Source organism: Molothrus ater, chromosome Z (assembly GCF_012460135.2).
Source record: "Molothrus ater isolate BHLD 08-10-18 breed brown headed cowbird chromosome Z, BPBGC_Mater_1.1, whole genome shotgun sequence".
Lineage (NCBI taxonomy): Eukaryota > Metazoa > Chordata > Aves > Passeriformes > Icteridae > Molothrus > Molothrus ater.
The window spans coordinates 34860993-34879472 of record NC_050511.2 but is presented as its reverse complement, the minus strand read 5'-3'; the positions used below and the strand labels follow the sequence as shown (position 1 = coordinate 34879472).

At 40.0% G+C, this 18480-nt stretch overlaps 1 protein-coding gene across 1 annotated transcript in view; it reads left to right on the top strand.

Annotated features, from left to right (window-relative positions):
• Nucleotides 1–8632: 8632 nt before the first annotated feature.
• Nucleotides 8633–18480, top strand: part of LOC118699004 (guanine nucleotide-binding protein G(q) subunit alpha-like) — a 117078-nt gene continuing 107230 nt past the window's right edge. Inside the window, exon 1 of the mRNA XM_036402576.2 lies at nucleotides 8633–9091. Coding sequence (XP_036258469.1) covers nucleotides 8956–9091 — 136 coding nt within the window. The 5' untranslated portion in view covers nucleotides 8633–8955. The remainder of the gene's footprint in view (nucleotides 9092–18480) is intronic.

Here is an 18480-nt window from a genome sequence, read left to right as displayed (position 1 = left end):
TTGTTACAATACTACCACCTTAATGTCACCTATAAAGAGACTAGCACAGACTCTTTATGAGAACGGGTATAACAAGACTTGAAATAATCAGCACATTAATATTCTTCAGTTGTTAAAATAATGAAAGCACATAACTCCAAATAAAGTTCAGCCTTTGTGCAAAGACAGGCTTTTTTTTCTGGAAAAAATTAAGTGTTATTTAACAAAGAAATACTAATAAACAGATAAAAAGTGCTTTGATTATGAGCACTGATGATGAACTCAGAAACTATACATTATAGACAAATCTGGCCATTATGAGATTAAACACTTTCAGTGAAAAGTGCTTGTAATGTCAATCAGTACATCACTCAGAATTTTAGTTCTTAAAGTACTCTTTGTAACTTGCAATGGTAATAATGTAAAAGAACTCAAAAATTGGATTTACAAGTAGTAATTTATTAAAAATTGCAGTAGGAGTTCCCAAATCACTTACCTGAATAAATAATAGCTTTTTGAAAGCTATCTGGAAAAGTAAATTAAATTAATAATTTGTATGAATCTGCCAATATTTAATAAGTTCTATGATCCACCACTTTCATGTAAAGGGAACAAGATTAAGTGTATGCATATGCAAACACTAAATCATATCTTTGCACAAGAAACTTGGAAAACTATTGTATGTGAAGATATACATTGCCATGCACATTATGCTATGAATGCCAAAAACCTTAAGAGTTCTAACAACTTGGAAAACAAACATTCTGGTTCTCTCCACTGTTAATAGCACATTATCAGAAACTTAAAATAGTATTTCTGTGTTGTTAAATTTCTCTTCTATCTGACTGATATTTTACCCATCAAAACAAAATCCAGGTTTTCCATCTTTTTGGATGGAAAGAACAGTAGGGGGAGCTCAAAGCTTTTTTTCTTTTCTTGCAAATCTCAGACTTATGATTAGTTTCTTTGCAGAAGCAGGTATTAATGACAAAAGTTTTCCCTCACAAATACAAGAGGTTTGAATATCCTCTATAATTCAAAATACATCTATTACTCTCAGTATTCAAACTAAAATTTAACCACTGATTTTCTGAAAATTTCCTAGTCTCTTCAAAGTCTCGGTTCTGTTAAACACTCTTTATTTTGGAGTAAAAAAAATTACCTTCTTTCAATCAAAACAAAACCAAAATTTCAGAGGATTTTTATTTAGATTCTATGTAAGGCAATGCAAACCCACAACTCAAAATGCAACCAGATTAGGAAGCAGTCCCATAGAAATACAGTACCCTGACAGCCTGCCTCACAATTATACCCACACCAGGGTAATACTTGTGTTTTATCCAAATTGGTATTTAAACAATCTTAGAACTCTATCAAATTCTCTATATGTCCAAAACAGAATTTTCTAAGTGTTGAAAAGTCTCTCTTCTCTGTCTCTTAGGACAAATGAAAGAAATGTTATCCTTTTCCCTACTAATGAATTTCCGTAATTCCCTTAAATATTATTATAGATTCACCAATCTTCCTTAAAAGTATAGAGCACTATCTAAATTCCATGTTAACTGCAGGGGAATAATAACAGCAATCTACTATTAGCTCTGCATCTCAGGCATTATTTCTATTTCTGCTCAAATTCAAGTTCACAAATCATCCCATATTGATTGAAGAAACATACTATCCGGCTATCTGAGGTTATAGGTATAACTAAAATTATGTAACTGTAATTATAGTTATACAATTCAACCCACATTTTTATTTCAGTATGTACCTGAGTGCCTTGATTCCTGCTCAATACTTCCTAAAGTCTTAAATGGAAGCCAATTGTTTGCTGTCTTCCAACTCAGTTTTCTCCATTACTTTAAATACTTCTGTGGAAATACTACTTCTGTCAAGTATTTGTGATGGCTTTATATAAGACTTAATAAGGACCAATTTTCCTAAGTACCACATGCTTTTCTAATAGATTTTCATATAGAGAAAGAAAGATACTTCCCTTATTACTGTACTTCTACTTAGAAGAAAGCATTGATTACCGGTTGTCTTAAGATGCTTCTCTGCATTCACTTTAAAACCATAAATACTTGAAACAGTCTTAGTCTCATGATGGGCTTCTGCTATAATGTTTTTAATATTATATATATGAATAAAAATCATTTAATTGCTCATCTGAAAACACAATTGACTAGGTCATAATTTTTATCCTTATGTCACTTATCCCTCACGCCTTTGCTTATGATTTTCATTAGAAGATTTGGTAGTAATATGCAAAATATATTGATGCTCCTATTAATGGAAGACATGAAGCATATACAAAATACAGAATTTATTCCTAAAGCTTCTAAATTCTTGCATTTAATTTGTGTATAAATTGTATATTGAAAAGATAATTTTATGAACTACTACTACATGCAAGTGGATCATTATTTTCTGTTCATCTTCACTGGAAAAATAATTTTTCAGTTTACATACTAAAGTTTGGTGCAAGATTGTGGGAAGTATTCAAGAATGCTTTGATTTTGGATTAGTCTCCCATTTTAAAATTATGGGCAATGAGATAGTTATCCGTGGTCCTTCTAGTGACGTACTTTAGATTGCAAGAAAATAACCTCCTCTGACGCACTCTTTGGATGATGGAAAGATTTATAAATAATACTTTTCCATGAAATACCAAAAGAACTACCTCTGTCTGGTGATGTGTAACTCTTGCCTCCCTGTCCTGTGACATAGTGAGAACTAAGATGGGAGTGAGGGCATATAAGTTTATGCTTTCTAATGGTTAGACTATTCTGAAATTCTGTTTTTTTCCTTACAAACTGGAGGAGTCACACTATTACAATGTGTATGTTAAATATCTTAAAGGAAGCTCATGGTCTGACACTACTGTGTATGATACTGAAAAACAATTCCGTTGTTTTTCAATGGTGCAATTCCATTGAAAAGGATGGAGTTACTATGCTATGAAACTTATATGAAATCAGAATTAGGAAGCATATATCTAAGAACAGACTGTAGGGTAAGAGTAAAAGCTAGAATAGAATGTTTGAGGTCTTAGATAAATAATCCAAACATACAATACCATTAATCTAGCAGAGCATGAGAAGCCCTACTGATGGCAAATGAACCAGACATTATACAAAGTCTCTCTAGGTTAATAAATAGGTGTGTTTATATTTATGAATAACTTTGGACTTGCACAAAAATAAAAAAACCCATAAAGAATGAAAGCCGCCTTGTTAAAAATTCAATGACATGAAAGAGAAATGTGCTTGAATGTGACGAACATAATAAATGCACATGAAAGGTATTTTGACAGAAACAATAGTATTTCTCTGATGCCAAAATATTAATTTATAATTTATGTCACGGAGGTGGAAGACTAGTATCCTCCATACTATATCCTGGGCTGAACACTTCATCACCGGCCATCTGAAACTTTTGGGAGGAGATTTTAACCTCTATAACTGTCAAATAATAAAAATACAAATAAGCCTGGATCCATAATTGGCATCCATTTCATGGTAAAAGCAATATAATAGGACAAAAGTAATCAGAGAAACAGCTGATGCCAATACTGAAGACTTAAGTATTCATTTTCGGTGAGTGGCCATATTACAGTAGCATCAGCTCATACTCTACCAATTTATTAATGTAATTTGTGTCATGTGGCTATGTCAAGTGTGATGAGATTTTTTGCTTTGGGTTTTTGGTTTTTTTCAGTGTTGAAATTTATGATCCTGTTCCACCAGACTTGTGCAGAACAATACAGGAACAACTAGCTCATACAGGTGATCCAGCAGCTAATTCCCACAGAAGTGGTGGTCTGGATCACACTGTGCCTACTAGATGTTTTCCATGAGCAGGATTGAAGGGTCAACCGAAACTTTGTGAAAGACAATGCAAATCCTTAAACTAATAGCAAACTCTGGGAAAATACCCAGTCAAGCAATCAAGCAAGGAACCAACCAACAAACCCTAACGACCAAGAAAATTCCCACCCAACACAATACACCAGGATCAGTTCCGCACGCAGTTAAGGAGCCAAATCACGCGGCTGCTGGAGCGGGCGAGGAGCGCTGCGGACAGGATGCTGGCTCCTGGTGCGGCGTGCTCGGCTGGGCTGCGCGCCCTGCACCGCGCCATGCCTGCGGGTCGCTGCTCTGCACAACACCCCTCTTCTGCTGCCTGCTGGGGCAAAATAATATTAAAAGATGAGTCTGAAGAACAAAAGTATTTCGAAAAATACTTGAGCTTTTTCAGATAGGTCATCCATAAGAACCTCGACATACAAACAGGTAGAAGGAAAGAAGTTTCTAAAATTCCACATAAATCAGGTGAAAAAACGGGGTTAACTCTTCCCTAGTCATTAGGCTATACCTTAGCACCTTGGCGGGCACCTTTTGCTTTGAAATAAGTAACACTGAGAAACATTCAGAATATAATTTGTCTAAACTGCACACAAAAGGGTATCTGTTGAAGGAAATTGCAAATACTTGTTATTAATTTAACAGCAGAGAACAGCTGATACATTTTATTTGGGTTTTTTCCCCTTTATAAAAACAAAAACAACCAAACAAAGACCAACCAACCAACCAACTAAAACCAAAAAATTCAAAACCCCCCCAGAAACCCAACCAAACAGAGAAAAAAAAAAACCAAAAAAACAAAAAAACAAAAGGAGAACCGCAACTGAAATAAACAGGGCAGGAGACTTTTTCTCTTTTTAATGCCTTTTTTAAAAATGATCAGCTCAAGATTGGGAAGTCTCCATCGTCTCTCCCAGGGTGACTCCGAGAAAAAGAATATGCGCAGCTTTGTCCACTAGAGGTAGAGCTGGGGGTCAACGTCTCGAGGAACCTGGGGCGTGACCCCAATCTTTACTCTCTACCCCTTTCTAGCTCCGGGCCTCGGTTTAAGATGATTTTCGTGCTCAGGGCGAGGGGCAACAAAGGTTCTCAGCATCTCTGCAGGCTCAGTACTCTGTTCCTCACGTTTAGGCATCACTCTAATTTCTTAATTCTGCATTGGCTCGTTGTTTTTGGGGTTTCTTTCAGTAAGTTTGACACTTCTCATGACATGCTGGTCCCGAAGTTATTTTGCATCTTCTCATGTACCCCCTCCCACTCTCGTCCCCTCCCCTCACTGTCTGGGGAGAAGAGCCATTAACTTAGCCGTAGCCAGGGCCTTTACTGACACAAAAAGAACTATTAACTTCAACGACTTGTGATTATCATAACTAACAGGTAGCACTTCAGCAGCAACACTGGTCTGACTAGTTTTTGTAACCTTTTTCTCCCAAAAAATTGGCAGATTTTTGTTTATAACACCAACCTAAACAAAACCAGCAAACAAAAAGCCGATTAGGAAGGCATACTGGAAGGATAATTTGCTCAACTCAGACATACTGACAGCCTCTAAATTTACTGGAAACATTCACAAACAAGACTGGGATGTACTTCTGCATAGCACTGTACAAATGTCTTCTTAATGCACAATGGCAAGCAAAAAGCACTCACAAGATATCCCATTGGTTAAGATGGGAGGCTTATTCATTATGAAAATCCTATGATGCTGCTATTCACAATCTTCCGTTTTATTGTCATGTGAGTACCAAGTTCAGATACCATTTGGAACCTGTCAAAACATCACACAAAACCTTTCTTAGGCAGAAAAGACAGAGGAAAGTGACAATAAATATCTTTAGGCATAAAGAAGGAAGAAATTGAAAACTGGGATAGATTAGTGCAAAGAATGTTATGGACATGGTTAAACATAGTGGTAGTTTCCAAATCTTTACTGTCTTATGAGTAAGAATACCTAAGACGCAAGGTGTTTTATACCATGTTTTCTCCCTCTGTCAGTCTCACTTTTAATTTCCTGTGGCAGTAAGCAACACCAAAACGTCTCACAGGCGTTGCTATGACATGCACTGGAGACTAGTTGGATAGAGGAATATGAGATTAGTGCTATAGGAAGGCTTATCAGGAAGTATCTGTCCAGGATTAGGTTACAGTATGGATATCTATGGTATCTATGGATAATAATTATGTGCATAGGCAATAAAGATTTCTGTCATTTACTGATAGTTGTTATTAGGATAAAATATTTATAAAGGATGTTTCACATTTCAAAACAAAAGCCAACCATTATGAAATTGAGGTCTGGAAAGAAATTTCCTCATAGGTTTTATTATCATGTAATTATCCATAATGGGATTCTTCTGACTTCCACTAAGTCATGAAGCAAATGAGTAAAACTGTGTATAATAGCTATCTGCTGATGCCATATTCAGGACTAGATGGCTCATCCATTAAAAATCTGAAGTTATTTATTCTGTAAATATTTGAAATTCAGTTATGTCAATAGAAGTGGTACATGCAGATTACAGTTTTGGTCTGTAGGGTGTCTTGTCTCATTAAAAATGCAAAATTAAATTACAGTTCTGCATTGGAGGTATACACTGTGTTCATGCCTTTTATACTGAGCATATAAAACAGTTAAGAAAGTTTAGTCCAGCTTCTTCTACTGCAGACTATTATAGTTTTTATTAGAACAGTATGGTCTCAGTTTTGGAGAGGATACTCATTCAGTTTACCTAAAGATTGGAAACTCATTGACCTGTTCCTAACCTTTTTTCAAGATGTGATTCCTGGAGACGATTGCTGTGGATTTGGGCGCAATGTACAAAACATCCAGCAAGTATTTCTTGTGGGCTTTACCACACTCACCATCACTCTTTTGGACTCTGGCATTTATAAGAAAACCCTAGTATTTATCTCAAAAACTCTAATAATTATTTTCTTGAAGTAACCTCCCCCTCTTTTTTGTTACTTGTTATCTCTGTAATTGGCACTTTAGAAATCTTAATTTCATGTAATATTAATATATCAGGGACCAGTACACAATACAGGTGAATACATAGATACAATTCTATACACACAGGTTTTAAAAGAGAGAATATGCTCTGAGTGAAATCTAATCTATTCTTAGTAGCTGAAACTACCCAATTTTGACTAAAAGTCATTGACTGGAATTAAAAAAATAAAGATTCCAGGTTGTATCAATCATTTTATACACTATATATACCAGTACAATATATATCTACATGAAAATGATGCATTTTTTAAATAAGTATTTTTTTCCATGCTCTAAAAAATTGATTGTGTTATTTTCTTGATTGTTTTATTGTCTTTATTTTTAATTCCATCATCGTCTTACTCTTTACAGCAGACCTTACTTAAATAATTTTGTCGGTACATATAGAAGCTTTTAGGAAAGAGCATATGCTTTCCAAAACAGATGTCAGCAGGTGCTGGTGAGGTATCAGACATGGGGCTAGAAGATAGAGAATGATGTGCCTTTCTACCCATTACCTAGGCTAGTACCAGATTTACAGCCGATTTGGTAGCATTCCTAGATACAAGTAGCTTAAAATGGAGGTGGCCAAAGGAAGTGCAGGTGTGGGAATTCTGTGAGGCGTTTATGAATTCACAAAAAGTAGAAGGTGCATCAGTGCGTTCTGCTCGATTGTATGCCATCACCCTGAGGGCTACCGAAAGCTACGTGGGGACAGCTTTCCAGGGACTGAGTCTGCGGCAGGGGCTGGGGCGTGGGGCGAATAGAACTCACCGCAGCCGAGTATCGGCCACACTGGTGGCGTTCCGTGGGGTGTCCCAGGCGTTCGGGTCGAACGCACGGCTTTGCCTTCCCAGCAAGGAGTCAGGGCGCTAAACCTTCCGGGTGCCTGACGGTGTGCGTGTATCCCGCTCTGCCTTCCCATTCCGGCCAAAGGTGGAAAAGGCATTTTCGGCTCCTTACTTCTTGCTTCCTTTCAGCCGGCCACATTTTCCGCCAGTCCCTGCCAACCTAACTCATCTCTCCTAGGATGGGAACAGAATAAAAATGTGTGCCCACGACTAAAAACAAAGGAAGCGAAAGCAAACAAGGCGTTAGGGAAGGCGCTGCCCGGCAGAACAAACCGGAGCAGGCACAGCTCCTCGCAGCCATTTGGAGCGAGAACCCGTTCAGTCTCTTCCCGCACCTCCTCTTCTGCCCTCCTCCTCGGCCGCCGCAGGGCGGGCGGCGCGGCCCTGGGGGGCGGCACAGCGCGGGCGGGGGCTCGGCTGCCCCGGCCGCTCGCCCCCACCGCGCAGCGGGGCGGAGAGAGAGCGGGAGCGGCGGCGGGAGACGGGCCGCCATATTCCTGCCGCACCACGCCCGCGGCGCCCAACCATTTAAAAGCCGGTCGAGGTCGACCCCTGCTAGTGCACTCGTTTCCCTTTCCGCTGCTCCGTCGGCAACGCGGGCAGGGCCGAACCGAACGGAGCCGAACAGCGGCAGCTCTGATAGCGAGCTCCGCTTTCCCTCACCACCACCCCCGCCTCCTTCCTGAAAGGTCGAGCGGCCGAGGCGGCGGGAAGGAGGAGCGGCCGCGGGGAAGCTCTTCCTGCCGGGAAGCGGCGGTCTCGCCCACCCCGCAGGAGCCGGGCTCCCGCTCTGGGGGCGGGGAGCAGCGGGGAGATGTGTGTGTGTGCGGGGCGGGGGAGGGATTAGTGGGCATTAGCGCTTCCACAGTGGTGGGGTGGTCGCGTCGGGGGTGTCGGCGGCCGCCAGGGACACTCGGGGACCGCGTAGGCTGCGGGCGGCGGCGAGGGAAGGGAAGCAGCGGGACGAGGGGAGGCTCGGCTGGGTAGCGGTAGTGCTGCTGCCGCGGTGGATGTTTCCATGTTGTTCGGTGCATGATTTAGAGGAGAGGAGGAGTTGTCAGCGGCAGGGAGCGGGGATCCGCGCCGCCAGCGGCCCTCCCTTTCTTCTTGCCCCTCTGTGGCATCGAGGCTGCTCTGCCTGCGTGCCTGCCCTGCGGCGGCCCCCGGGCTTTCGGAGAGCGCCTGTGCCCCCCGGGGCCGGAGCGGCGGCGGGGTGCGTGTGTGCGTGCGGGTTTAGGGGGGGTGGGGGCTGTGTCTGAACCAGTTAGGAAGAATGACTCTGGAGTCCATCATGGCGTGCTGCCTAAGCGAGGAAGCCAAGGAAGCCCGGCGGATCAACGACGAGATCGAGCGGCAGCTGCGTCGGGACAAGCGGGACGCCCGCCGCGAGCTGAAGCTGCTGCTGCTGGGTGAGTGTGGGGCTTCCTCCTCCCGCCTTGGGCCGCTTCCCTCGGCCCGCTCGCTTCGGGCCGCTGCTGGCGCGCACGCCCCAGGTGCCGCCGGGCTCCAGCCCGGGCATCGCCGCCGGCGCGGTCCGTGCCGGGCGCAGGTACCCGGCGGCGGGGACGGGGCGGCAGCGGCAATGCCTGCAGTGCCTCTGGCTCGTCGTCCCCGCCGCGGGGAGCCGCAGGCCGAGCCCCCGCCACGGGGAACGGGGCGTGTGTGCCCGCCCGCGGGCATCGTCGGCGGGTGGGTTCGGTGTGGAACGGGAAGAGGCCTTCCAAAATGGAGAGGGAACGGATGACGGGTGAGAGAGGGGGCTGCGGGACGAGGGGCAAATGTCGATGTGTGTGGGAGAGCGATGGTAGCGAAGCGGATTAAGGAAGGGATTCGCAAGGGGAGTCGCTGTGCAGGTCGATGGTGGCGGGTGTGATATCTGCATTGTTCCGTGGGCTTCGGGAAGGTTGTTAACTTACCGGTTGAATTTTTTATTGTGATTTTTATTTCTTGAGGTAAAGTTGGATAAGGGGCTTGTGCTCAGCTTGCATACCGGTTTCTATAAAGGAAAGGGAGCCGCAAAGGCCCAGATATACATGGCAAGCCGAGGGGCAACCTGAAGTGTGCTGGATGATTACAGGATCTTTAATACTGTTGGCATCCACCCACTGGATGGTGGAAATAAAATCAGCTGTATCGTTTCTCCTTAATTAAAACAGAGGTTGCTATTTTAGACCTGCAAGTGTGTGGAGGTGGCATTTATCTAATAGAAATTTGGCTTATCTTAAAATAAGGCTTTTGAATTAAAATATGCCTGCCTGTGTCCAGTGTGATGCACTGTGTCGCGTAGCTCTCTGGTAGTAGTTCCTGCCTGGACTCATAGGCCTTTATGTGTTCTAGCACTACTGTCTGGTGTGTGGATAAATGAGTGTGTTCCAAATGGATGTGGGATGTTTATGGGGAAGATGTTTTTCTTGGGCCGTGTATATGGAAGTAGTGGTTGATACTGGGGAAGTAAACTGCCTATTCAATGAGGTAAGACAAGTTGAAAGGAAAAGTTTTAATACGTTTTAGTGCTTCCGTATGAATATGCTGTTTCCTGAAGGTTATCTTCTGGATACAGAGAAGGTTGGGATCTCTAACTGATCTGGGAGAGAAGTAGTGGACATGGATGCAGCACTCACAGTAATAATGTTCTGTTGGATTTTGGCCTGATTTTGGTTTATGGCAGCACATGGTGTGATTTCCAAGATTCACAAAGAAGATGAAATAGGTTGCCCTTGCTTAATATTATGGATGTCTAAGTATGATTAATGATAGACACTTGCTTCAGGATAGGCAGTTCATACATTTGACCTATTACTCAGGTCCAGATTTTTTCTGTATGTTCTTGATTTCTCTTACAGTAGTGCTAGAGGTTTCTCCCAGATTTTGAGAAAGGTATGAAATCCATTGAATGAGACTGAACATACTACCTAGAATATATTCTACTGAATATATTACCTAGAGAAGAAATTCAGAGTTTCACTTCTGCAGTTAGGAACGCAGAACTTGAGCTGCTTTGCAAGGTCTTCCCACCACTAACATGAAGTATTGGCGCAGATGGTGGTAGACTGGAGTCCAGTTACGGCATCGCTTTGGATCAGGTGATGTGTGGTAATTTGCAGAAGAATGGGGGAGAAGCCACCCCATGGAGGGAACTGGGGAAAACTCTATGGAGTTCCTGTATAAAAGACTTCTGTGTTCATCATCAGTGCCAGCTAATAGTTCCAGCAGGCTTGTGAAAGTAGAGGCATGATATAGAGAGATCTGGAGGGATGAACTTCTGGCTGCATGTACTTAACAGCACATCCATATACCTGGGCAATAAAACCAGTAAAGAAATTGTTACTGTGCACACATTTTTTGTCTTTTGTTTTGTCAGCCTCTGTCATATGTTTGACTGAAAGAAAGAGCATGTGCACATTTGGATCAACACTTAATGATCTTGTCTTGTGAAATGCTGTGTGTAGTGAAGGACTCTTGATGTCTTGGTATTTTGTAGACTCCAGTTTCAATTTCTGAAAGAAATTTAGGGAAACTTCTTTCATTAGTAGGTTTATCTTAAGTACCTTAGAGCAGGTTTTTTTTAGTCATTTTCGTTGCTTCTCGGCATAAGCTCAGTTACTAAGTTTGTTGTTTGTATGGGTCATTCACTTGGTTATGAGACAGATAAAACAGTTTTCAAATGAAAATATATTCATTAAAAATGGTGAGGCTGGTAGCAGGAAAACCATCTGAACATGTTTAAAGTTACCTGATTTTTTTAAATACTGAATAGATGTTTACTGTCCCATTTCATCTCTTCCCCCCTCATTATTAGCAAGAAAATCACTAGTACAGCTTAACTCAAGCATGTTCACTTATGCTTACATAAAATTTTCTTCCTTATTTTTTTTTTTTTTCTGGAAGTGCCAGTTTCTCAGTCCCACTCTCTCAAGTATTACGGGTCTGAAAAACATAAGTGTGTTAAGGTTTTTAAATACAGGACTAAGGAATAACCTTTGACTTTTTATTAAGGAGAATATTAGTGCAGTTTAAACTGAGCCTTGTTAAGTGGCTTTGCGTGTTCTTCAGACTAGTTGCAAATGCGAAGTGAAAGGTATTATCAACCTCTAAAGGCACAAACAAGTGTGTCTGTGCTAGGTTGTTTTATTATTGCACTTGCTTAAAAATTAGATGTACACACATAAAAATGCACATAGGTAATAAACAAAGAAAAAATTAATCTTTATGCTTCAGAGGAAAAGGATTTTCTCCCTCCTCAACTTGTGAAAGACACAGTGCCTTCTTGGAAATTTAGGTTTCTCCAACTTGTTACTGTGTCATGCACACAGACACAAACACACACCCACTGCTTAATGTGCTCGTGATATCTTTTTACTTTTCATGAAATGAAAGAGCTCGAAGTTGGAAGTAATTTGTGTAAAACTCACTGTGTGCTAAGATTAATTTTAGGTTTTAGTTTAAAAATAAACATTCTTTGATTAAACATTAAAATACCAATTTTACATACCTTTTTTGTACATCATTATTTGATTTTTTTAATGTATTAGAACAGGACAAAGTATTTTTTACAATTGTAATTGTAGAAAGCCAGAATCCATAAATATGCACTGAAGCATATTACATAGTAGTTTCAGCTAGCACAACTTGCCTGTAGTTTTTTGAGACACTTTGGAACAAATTCAGTCTTCCACTGAATTTAGTTTTAATCTGCATTTTAACTCTTCTGGATGTCATTTTTGATGAACACTTTGTAAAATGCTGTGGTTGTTCTCCAGAGCTTACAGTTGTTAATATCCATCTGTTGTTTGCTGTTAGCTGTAAAAAACACATTGTTTTTATAATTAGGGGAGAAAATTTTTATATTTGCCTGTGCCAGTGTGTTCTGCATGCTTTTATTTTAAGCATTTATGTATGTATTTATATTAAAGTAGTAAAGTATATACTTATGGATGTATATTTTTGGTCATACTTCCATATATAATTTTTTCCTGCCATCCATGTAAATTTTCCAGGGACTCAGAAAGCAGCATTTGAGCCTACATGACAGGCTGTAGCCATAAACCATCAGTCCTGGATGTAGTCTGCCTGTAGACTGTATACATTAATATTGTACACTATTTTCTCACTGAGAAATGCCTTGAGTATCTAAGAAAATAATGTAGGTGTTGTGCTAGCTACGCCTGTGTGTGTGAACCCTGGCCAGATTAGCTACTAGAGATGTGTGTGACAGTGCTGTTTTTTTGCAGCATATTGGTTGGTATTGTGTCATGTGCAAAGCATGTTTTTGTAAGAGTTAGGTACTTATATTAAAGATAGCAAATGTGTCAGTTGAGAAACTTGCCTTGATACAAGTGTCCTTCTATGTGCTGTAGCACGGAAACTAGATGGACAATAAGCCATTTAAATTGGCATGAACAGCAGTCAATCTTATGCTTAAAGATGCTTTTGAACATAAGGTATGTATTATTTCTTAAACCTGTGTCAGCTGAATTAAATGTTGAACATGCAGAATGTGGTCTGTTCACAGAGGCAGACTTTGTGTAGATACATTTAAGAGGAAATGGATCAGTTAAGCCAACAATGGCACACTCGTGTTCCTATAACTTTTTCAGCTGGAGAAACAAGCTTCCTTGTTTTTCTTGTAACTTGTATTTTTATCAGTCTGCCCTGATCACACTGACCTCTTTCAAATAATTTTAGGTAATTGACACAGTACATATTTACTATTGTAAAATGAACAAATAATTAACTTACTTCTTCATACATATTGTAACTAGATAGGTAAATATCTCTTGTTTAGCAGAAGCTTTTTCAAATGAAATATAATTTCATTCTAGATTTAACACCTTGATGTATTCTCATGTACACACACATGTCCATATATAAGAACATTTCTTTTTTGTGGGGTAGGAAAACACAAATCACCATTTGGATATCAGTGTGATAATGTGAAGAAGATGTATTTAGAAAATATTTAAGCATGTTTATTTTTGGTGTGCCACAAAAGGATACCTTGTGTGCAGCCATTAAAGAGGGTTTGTTGCTCTTTTGTTTTTACTACTCAATAAGCGATCTACACCCACCAAAGTTAATAGGAACTAGTGGAGTGTCTGAACAGTTAAAGAATTTAGACTAATTTAGCTTTATTTATATTTCAAAGAGCCAAGTGGCCCCTAATTTGTATGTTACACTGGCAAACAATGTTGAATAAATGTAGGATGAAAAAATACATGCTAAGCAGAAAAATCATTGGAGAATGGGCATTTGAGTGTGTGCTGCAAAACGAAGATATAATAATTCTCCTCATTTAGTTGCTTCAGATTAATTTTGTTGTTGTACAGTAACAGCAATTTCATAGGGGAAAGCACTACCTTGTGATCTCTGAAAAATGAATCACAGAGCAATGTGAAATAAAGTAAGATAGATGTCCGATTAATGGTGATTAGCTTTGTTGCAGGAATAGAATGCTGTAAGCACAATATCTTTTTCTATGAACTTCCTTAAGCTGAATGGTAGAAGACTGAAGAAAATCTGTTCTTGTACACAAATGCTGTGTATGAACACAAAAACTGTGTATGAACAGCTATTACTGATGAAATTATGGAAGTTTTTCAGTATTAACCTTTTATTTACTGTAATTATCAAACCTGGCAAGATCAAAGAGCAGGAAAGCAGGAGAAAACAAAGGAAGAATTAGCATATAGGAAACACTAGGAAGCCATACACTTGGTGTTGACCAAAAAGAAGGAACATTCCACAGGTTTTAAATATTAACAACTCTGTGCAAAGAAGTTAGATGTGTTAAAACTGGATAAGGGAAGTCCAAGCGATACCAATGTTTCAGAATTTAAAAGTTTTGAAACTCTCCTGTTCCTGGAGAGCTCCAGGAACAGCACAAATGTTTTTTCAGGCTAAACTGAAGTTTAAATCTGAAGTCTTCTGAAAGCACATTGTTCCCTCAATAAGTAGTGCTGATACCGAGGCTAAACTGAAGCGTGATTTTCTACAGATTTTTGTCTTTTGTAAGTATTCAAAGGACAAATGGCAGGGAATAATTAAACTGCGTAATTTGTACACTCTACTTACTGTTTATCAGTAGCGCAGAGTTTTATCCCAGAACCCTGATGGAGATGCAGTTGCCAACAGAAAAGTACTGTTGTCCATTTCATTCTGCACTTGAGAAGGTGGTGTGGCTATTCCAGGAACAAAAATAAACCCTAACAAGCAAGACTTCTCCTTTGTCAATATGTTAAGGCAGAGTCATCTGACAAACTACTGTAATGAACTGCATGATTTATGTGTGCCCCACTGTATTGATTCAGCTCATCTTTCTGCGGAAAGCAGGTGATGTGCAATATGCGTGTTGCTTGAATAGGCAACAGAACATTAGAAAGTTGATGAAAGTGGAAGCAACTAGTGATTCAGTAAATTGAAAAGATAAAGGCTATATCACTACTGCCTCAGCACAGCTGAGCTGTGTATTGACAGTTTCATCTGGGAGCTTTGCTATTTGTAATTTAGATTCATCTGTGTGTGGAAGAAGCATCTGATAGGAGTGAATGAGACTAGGTAGTTTTGACTAGTGTCAGAGTCTGACTCTGTTTGCCTTAGAGTACATGGATGAGATTTCTACCATAGGTCCTGTTCCCACTGATATCTGTATCTTTTGTTTTGTATCTAGGAGAATGCCGTTGTGGTCCTTACTGAAGTACTTTGGTACTCTGACCCAGCTGTCAAAAGTCTGTTGAAGGAGGATTTGTTTTTCCCAAAGGAAATTGTGGGGAGGGCAGTTAAAATTTGATATATGTTATATTTCTCCCCTTTACCTCCAATTTTCTCTTCTCTAAAGAGCTGAGTGCAGTTAGATCCTTAAGTCTTTTGAAGTTAACCGAAAAATACAGCTCAGATCTTAAGTGTCACCAAATGTGGATCCGAATAGTGTTTGCCCAGATAATGTTAGCCGCCTTTAAGTTAATTCAAGGTAAGAGCACAGATTTCTGTTCTGTAGGAACTTGGTATATCTGGATGTGAAAGAAAGACAACCTGTTAGAGATTCTTTGAGTATACAAGAATCGAGATAGAAATTACTCATTTAGTTACAATATAGCCATGAAATCAACCTAAAGAGATCCTGTTCTTGGTCATACTTTTATAAGCTAAGGTATAATGTAGTAAACATGTTTTAGGTGCACTTTGAAATAATACATTAGGAAAAAATATTTTAATTTTTTTGTAATAGTACTTATTCTTATGGCGTAGAATATACATTGCTATCTAGTTTTGTTAGTGTGTCTGTCACTGTCCCTGAGCTATATGTTCACTAGACACTTGCATAAACTTCTTGGTCCTTGGTTAATTCATTGCTCTAATGATAATCTTTGTCAAGAATCCTTATACTGAATGAGAATATTTCTGTGAATTAAGGAAAATTTCTTTGATTTCCTTGTTTTATAAACCCATCACAGGAGAGTTTTTAACTCCAAGTCTTCAATGTTAATGTTCGTTATCTTGCTTAAATTAGAGAATGTTGAAAAAGAATCCTGAAAGGTATTCCAGCCCACAATTCTGGGTGAACAGCATCATCCAGAAAGTCAAACAGAAGGTTTCTGAAGCAGCTGGTACCTCAGAACACCAGAAAGATGCAAAAGACATAGAGGTTGGAAAAGATGCCATCATTCTTTATGTTTCTGGGAGTTGGTCAGGCTTGGGAAATTGGTGATCAAGTATGGAACTTATATTTTGCTCTGATAATGGATTCGCAAAGCACTGTGAGTGCCTCTTAGTCTCACAGACCAGAGCAGCAAAAGCAATTGAAATTAAATGTGCTGAAAAATAAAGGCATCATTCACATATCTTGAATAGATTCTTACACAACTGTTCAGATACTTGAAGGATCTGATGCTTGTGTTTTTGGAGTGTGCTATCTAGATGGTGTTTAAATGAAATATTTATGTTTATGGTTAAAACCTTTCAAAGGTAGTTTGCAAAAATGAGAAATAAAAACAAATGAAAAACAACAAAAAATACTCCTTTGTAAAATATGTTTTAACTCAGTTAATCTTTTAGGAGGGAGAATAATGATTCTTATGATACTTCTCACTTGTATTTCAGTTTGATTGTTTTTAAAAAGAAAATAATAGTAACCTGGAAGTAGAGACACTCTGTAGTTGTGCTGGGGAGAAAAGGCCAAAGAATAAAGGATGTATTCTTACACCTATCTTTGAATAACTCTGGTAAATTCTGTTTTCCTTCTTTTAATTTCTTGTTTGTGTGTAAGAACCTGATGCTTAGAAGTGCTTTCATACACAGCAACAATCTTCATGCCACTCAAATCTCTCCTGTCCTGTGATTGTCTGTTTATTTGAGGGTGGTTCTGATGGATGCACCTGGTCATCTTCAACAGTGGTGGGATTAGTAGTTAATCCCAGAGTGCAGGCCACCAAGCAGCTTTCTGACTGACTTAGCCCATTATTAAAAGAGAGATTTAGAGATCAAAATCTGTTTATCTCATTACCATTCCTCCAATCCATTAAGTCCTTTAAGTGATTTTTTGATGAAGGTTTGCTCTGGGAAGTTACAGGTGTTGCATGTCATCGAAAAAGGATTTTGTACGGAACCCCATGACAAACACTTGAGAAACTTTTTTTTAATCCCACCAAGTAGGGGAAACCTCTCTGGCAACATTAAAGCTCAAGGCAAAACTCAGGGTATAATTTAGGCTTTAGATCATGGAAGAGATAGTCTTTAAACATTTATTGAAATGTAAAGAAGATGTGGAGGTGTTCATTATAGAGTCAGCCAACAAGACGTGCAAAGGACTAACTGCCTGACTAATCTTTTGGTCTTCTATGATGGAGTAACTATATCAGTCGACAAAGGAAGAGATAGAGATGTCATCTGTCTAGCCTTCTGTAAGGCCTTTGATACAGTGTCCCCTCCCAACATTCTTACTGTTAAATTGAAGTGAGGGAAATCAGATGGATAGACTCTTTGATGAATAAAGAATTTTCATGAAGGCTGCATTCAAGGAGTACGGTCAATGATTTAATATCCAAGTGGAAACAGTAATGAGTGGTGTCCTTCAAGGAATCATACTGTTTAATACCTTCATATGACATAAGCAGTGGGAAGTTGCACCCTCAGCAGATTTCCAGGTGACACCAGTCTGAGAGGTACAGTTGATACAGGAGGTGAGTGAGCCCATTGGAACCTCAACAAGGTTCAGGAGGGCCAAGTCCAAGGTCCTGGGTGTGTTGTCTGTGGTTTGGGACAACCCTTAATGTCAGTAGAGCACTGGAGATGAATGTTTATTGAGATTGAGAGTAGCCCTCTGCAGGAAGACTTGGGGTACTGGTGAATGAAAACTTGCACTTGGAACCTGGAAAGCCAGGCCTACATCAGAAGTCTCACTGGTGGTTAGGGGAGGTGATTCTTGGATGGACCTGGAATCCATCCATCTCTGTGCTCCTCAGCACAAGAAGGACGGGAACCTTTTAGAGTGAAAAGAGCTCAGAAAAGAGCCACAAAATGATCAGAGGGATGAAGCACCTCTCCTGTGAAGAGAGTCTGAGATGGTGTGGGTTTTTCAGCCAGGAGAAAAGATGCCAGAGAGACCATGATGGGCACCCTTTCAGTATACCAGGAGTGTATATAAGAAAGCTGTAGAAAGACTTTTTACATGGGTCTGTCAGTAAGAGGACAAGGAGAAATGGGTTTGAGCTGAAAGTGAGTAGATTGAGATTGGACTCACAGAAGAAATCTTTACAGGGAGGCAGGTGAGACGCTGGAACAGGCTGCTCAGAGAAGCTGTGGA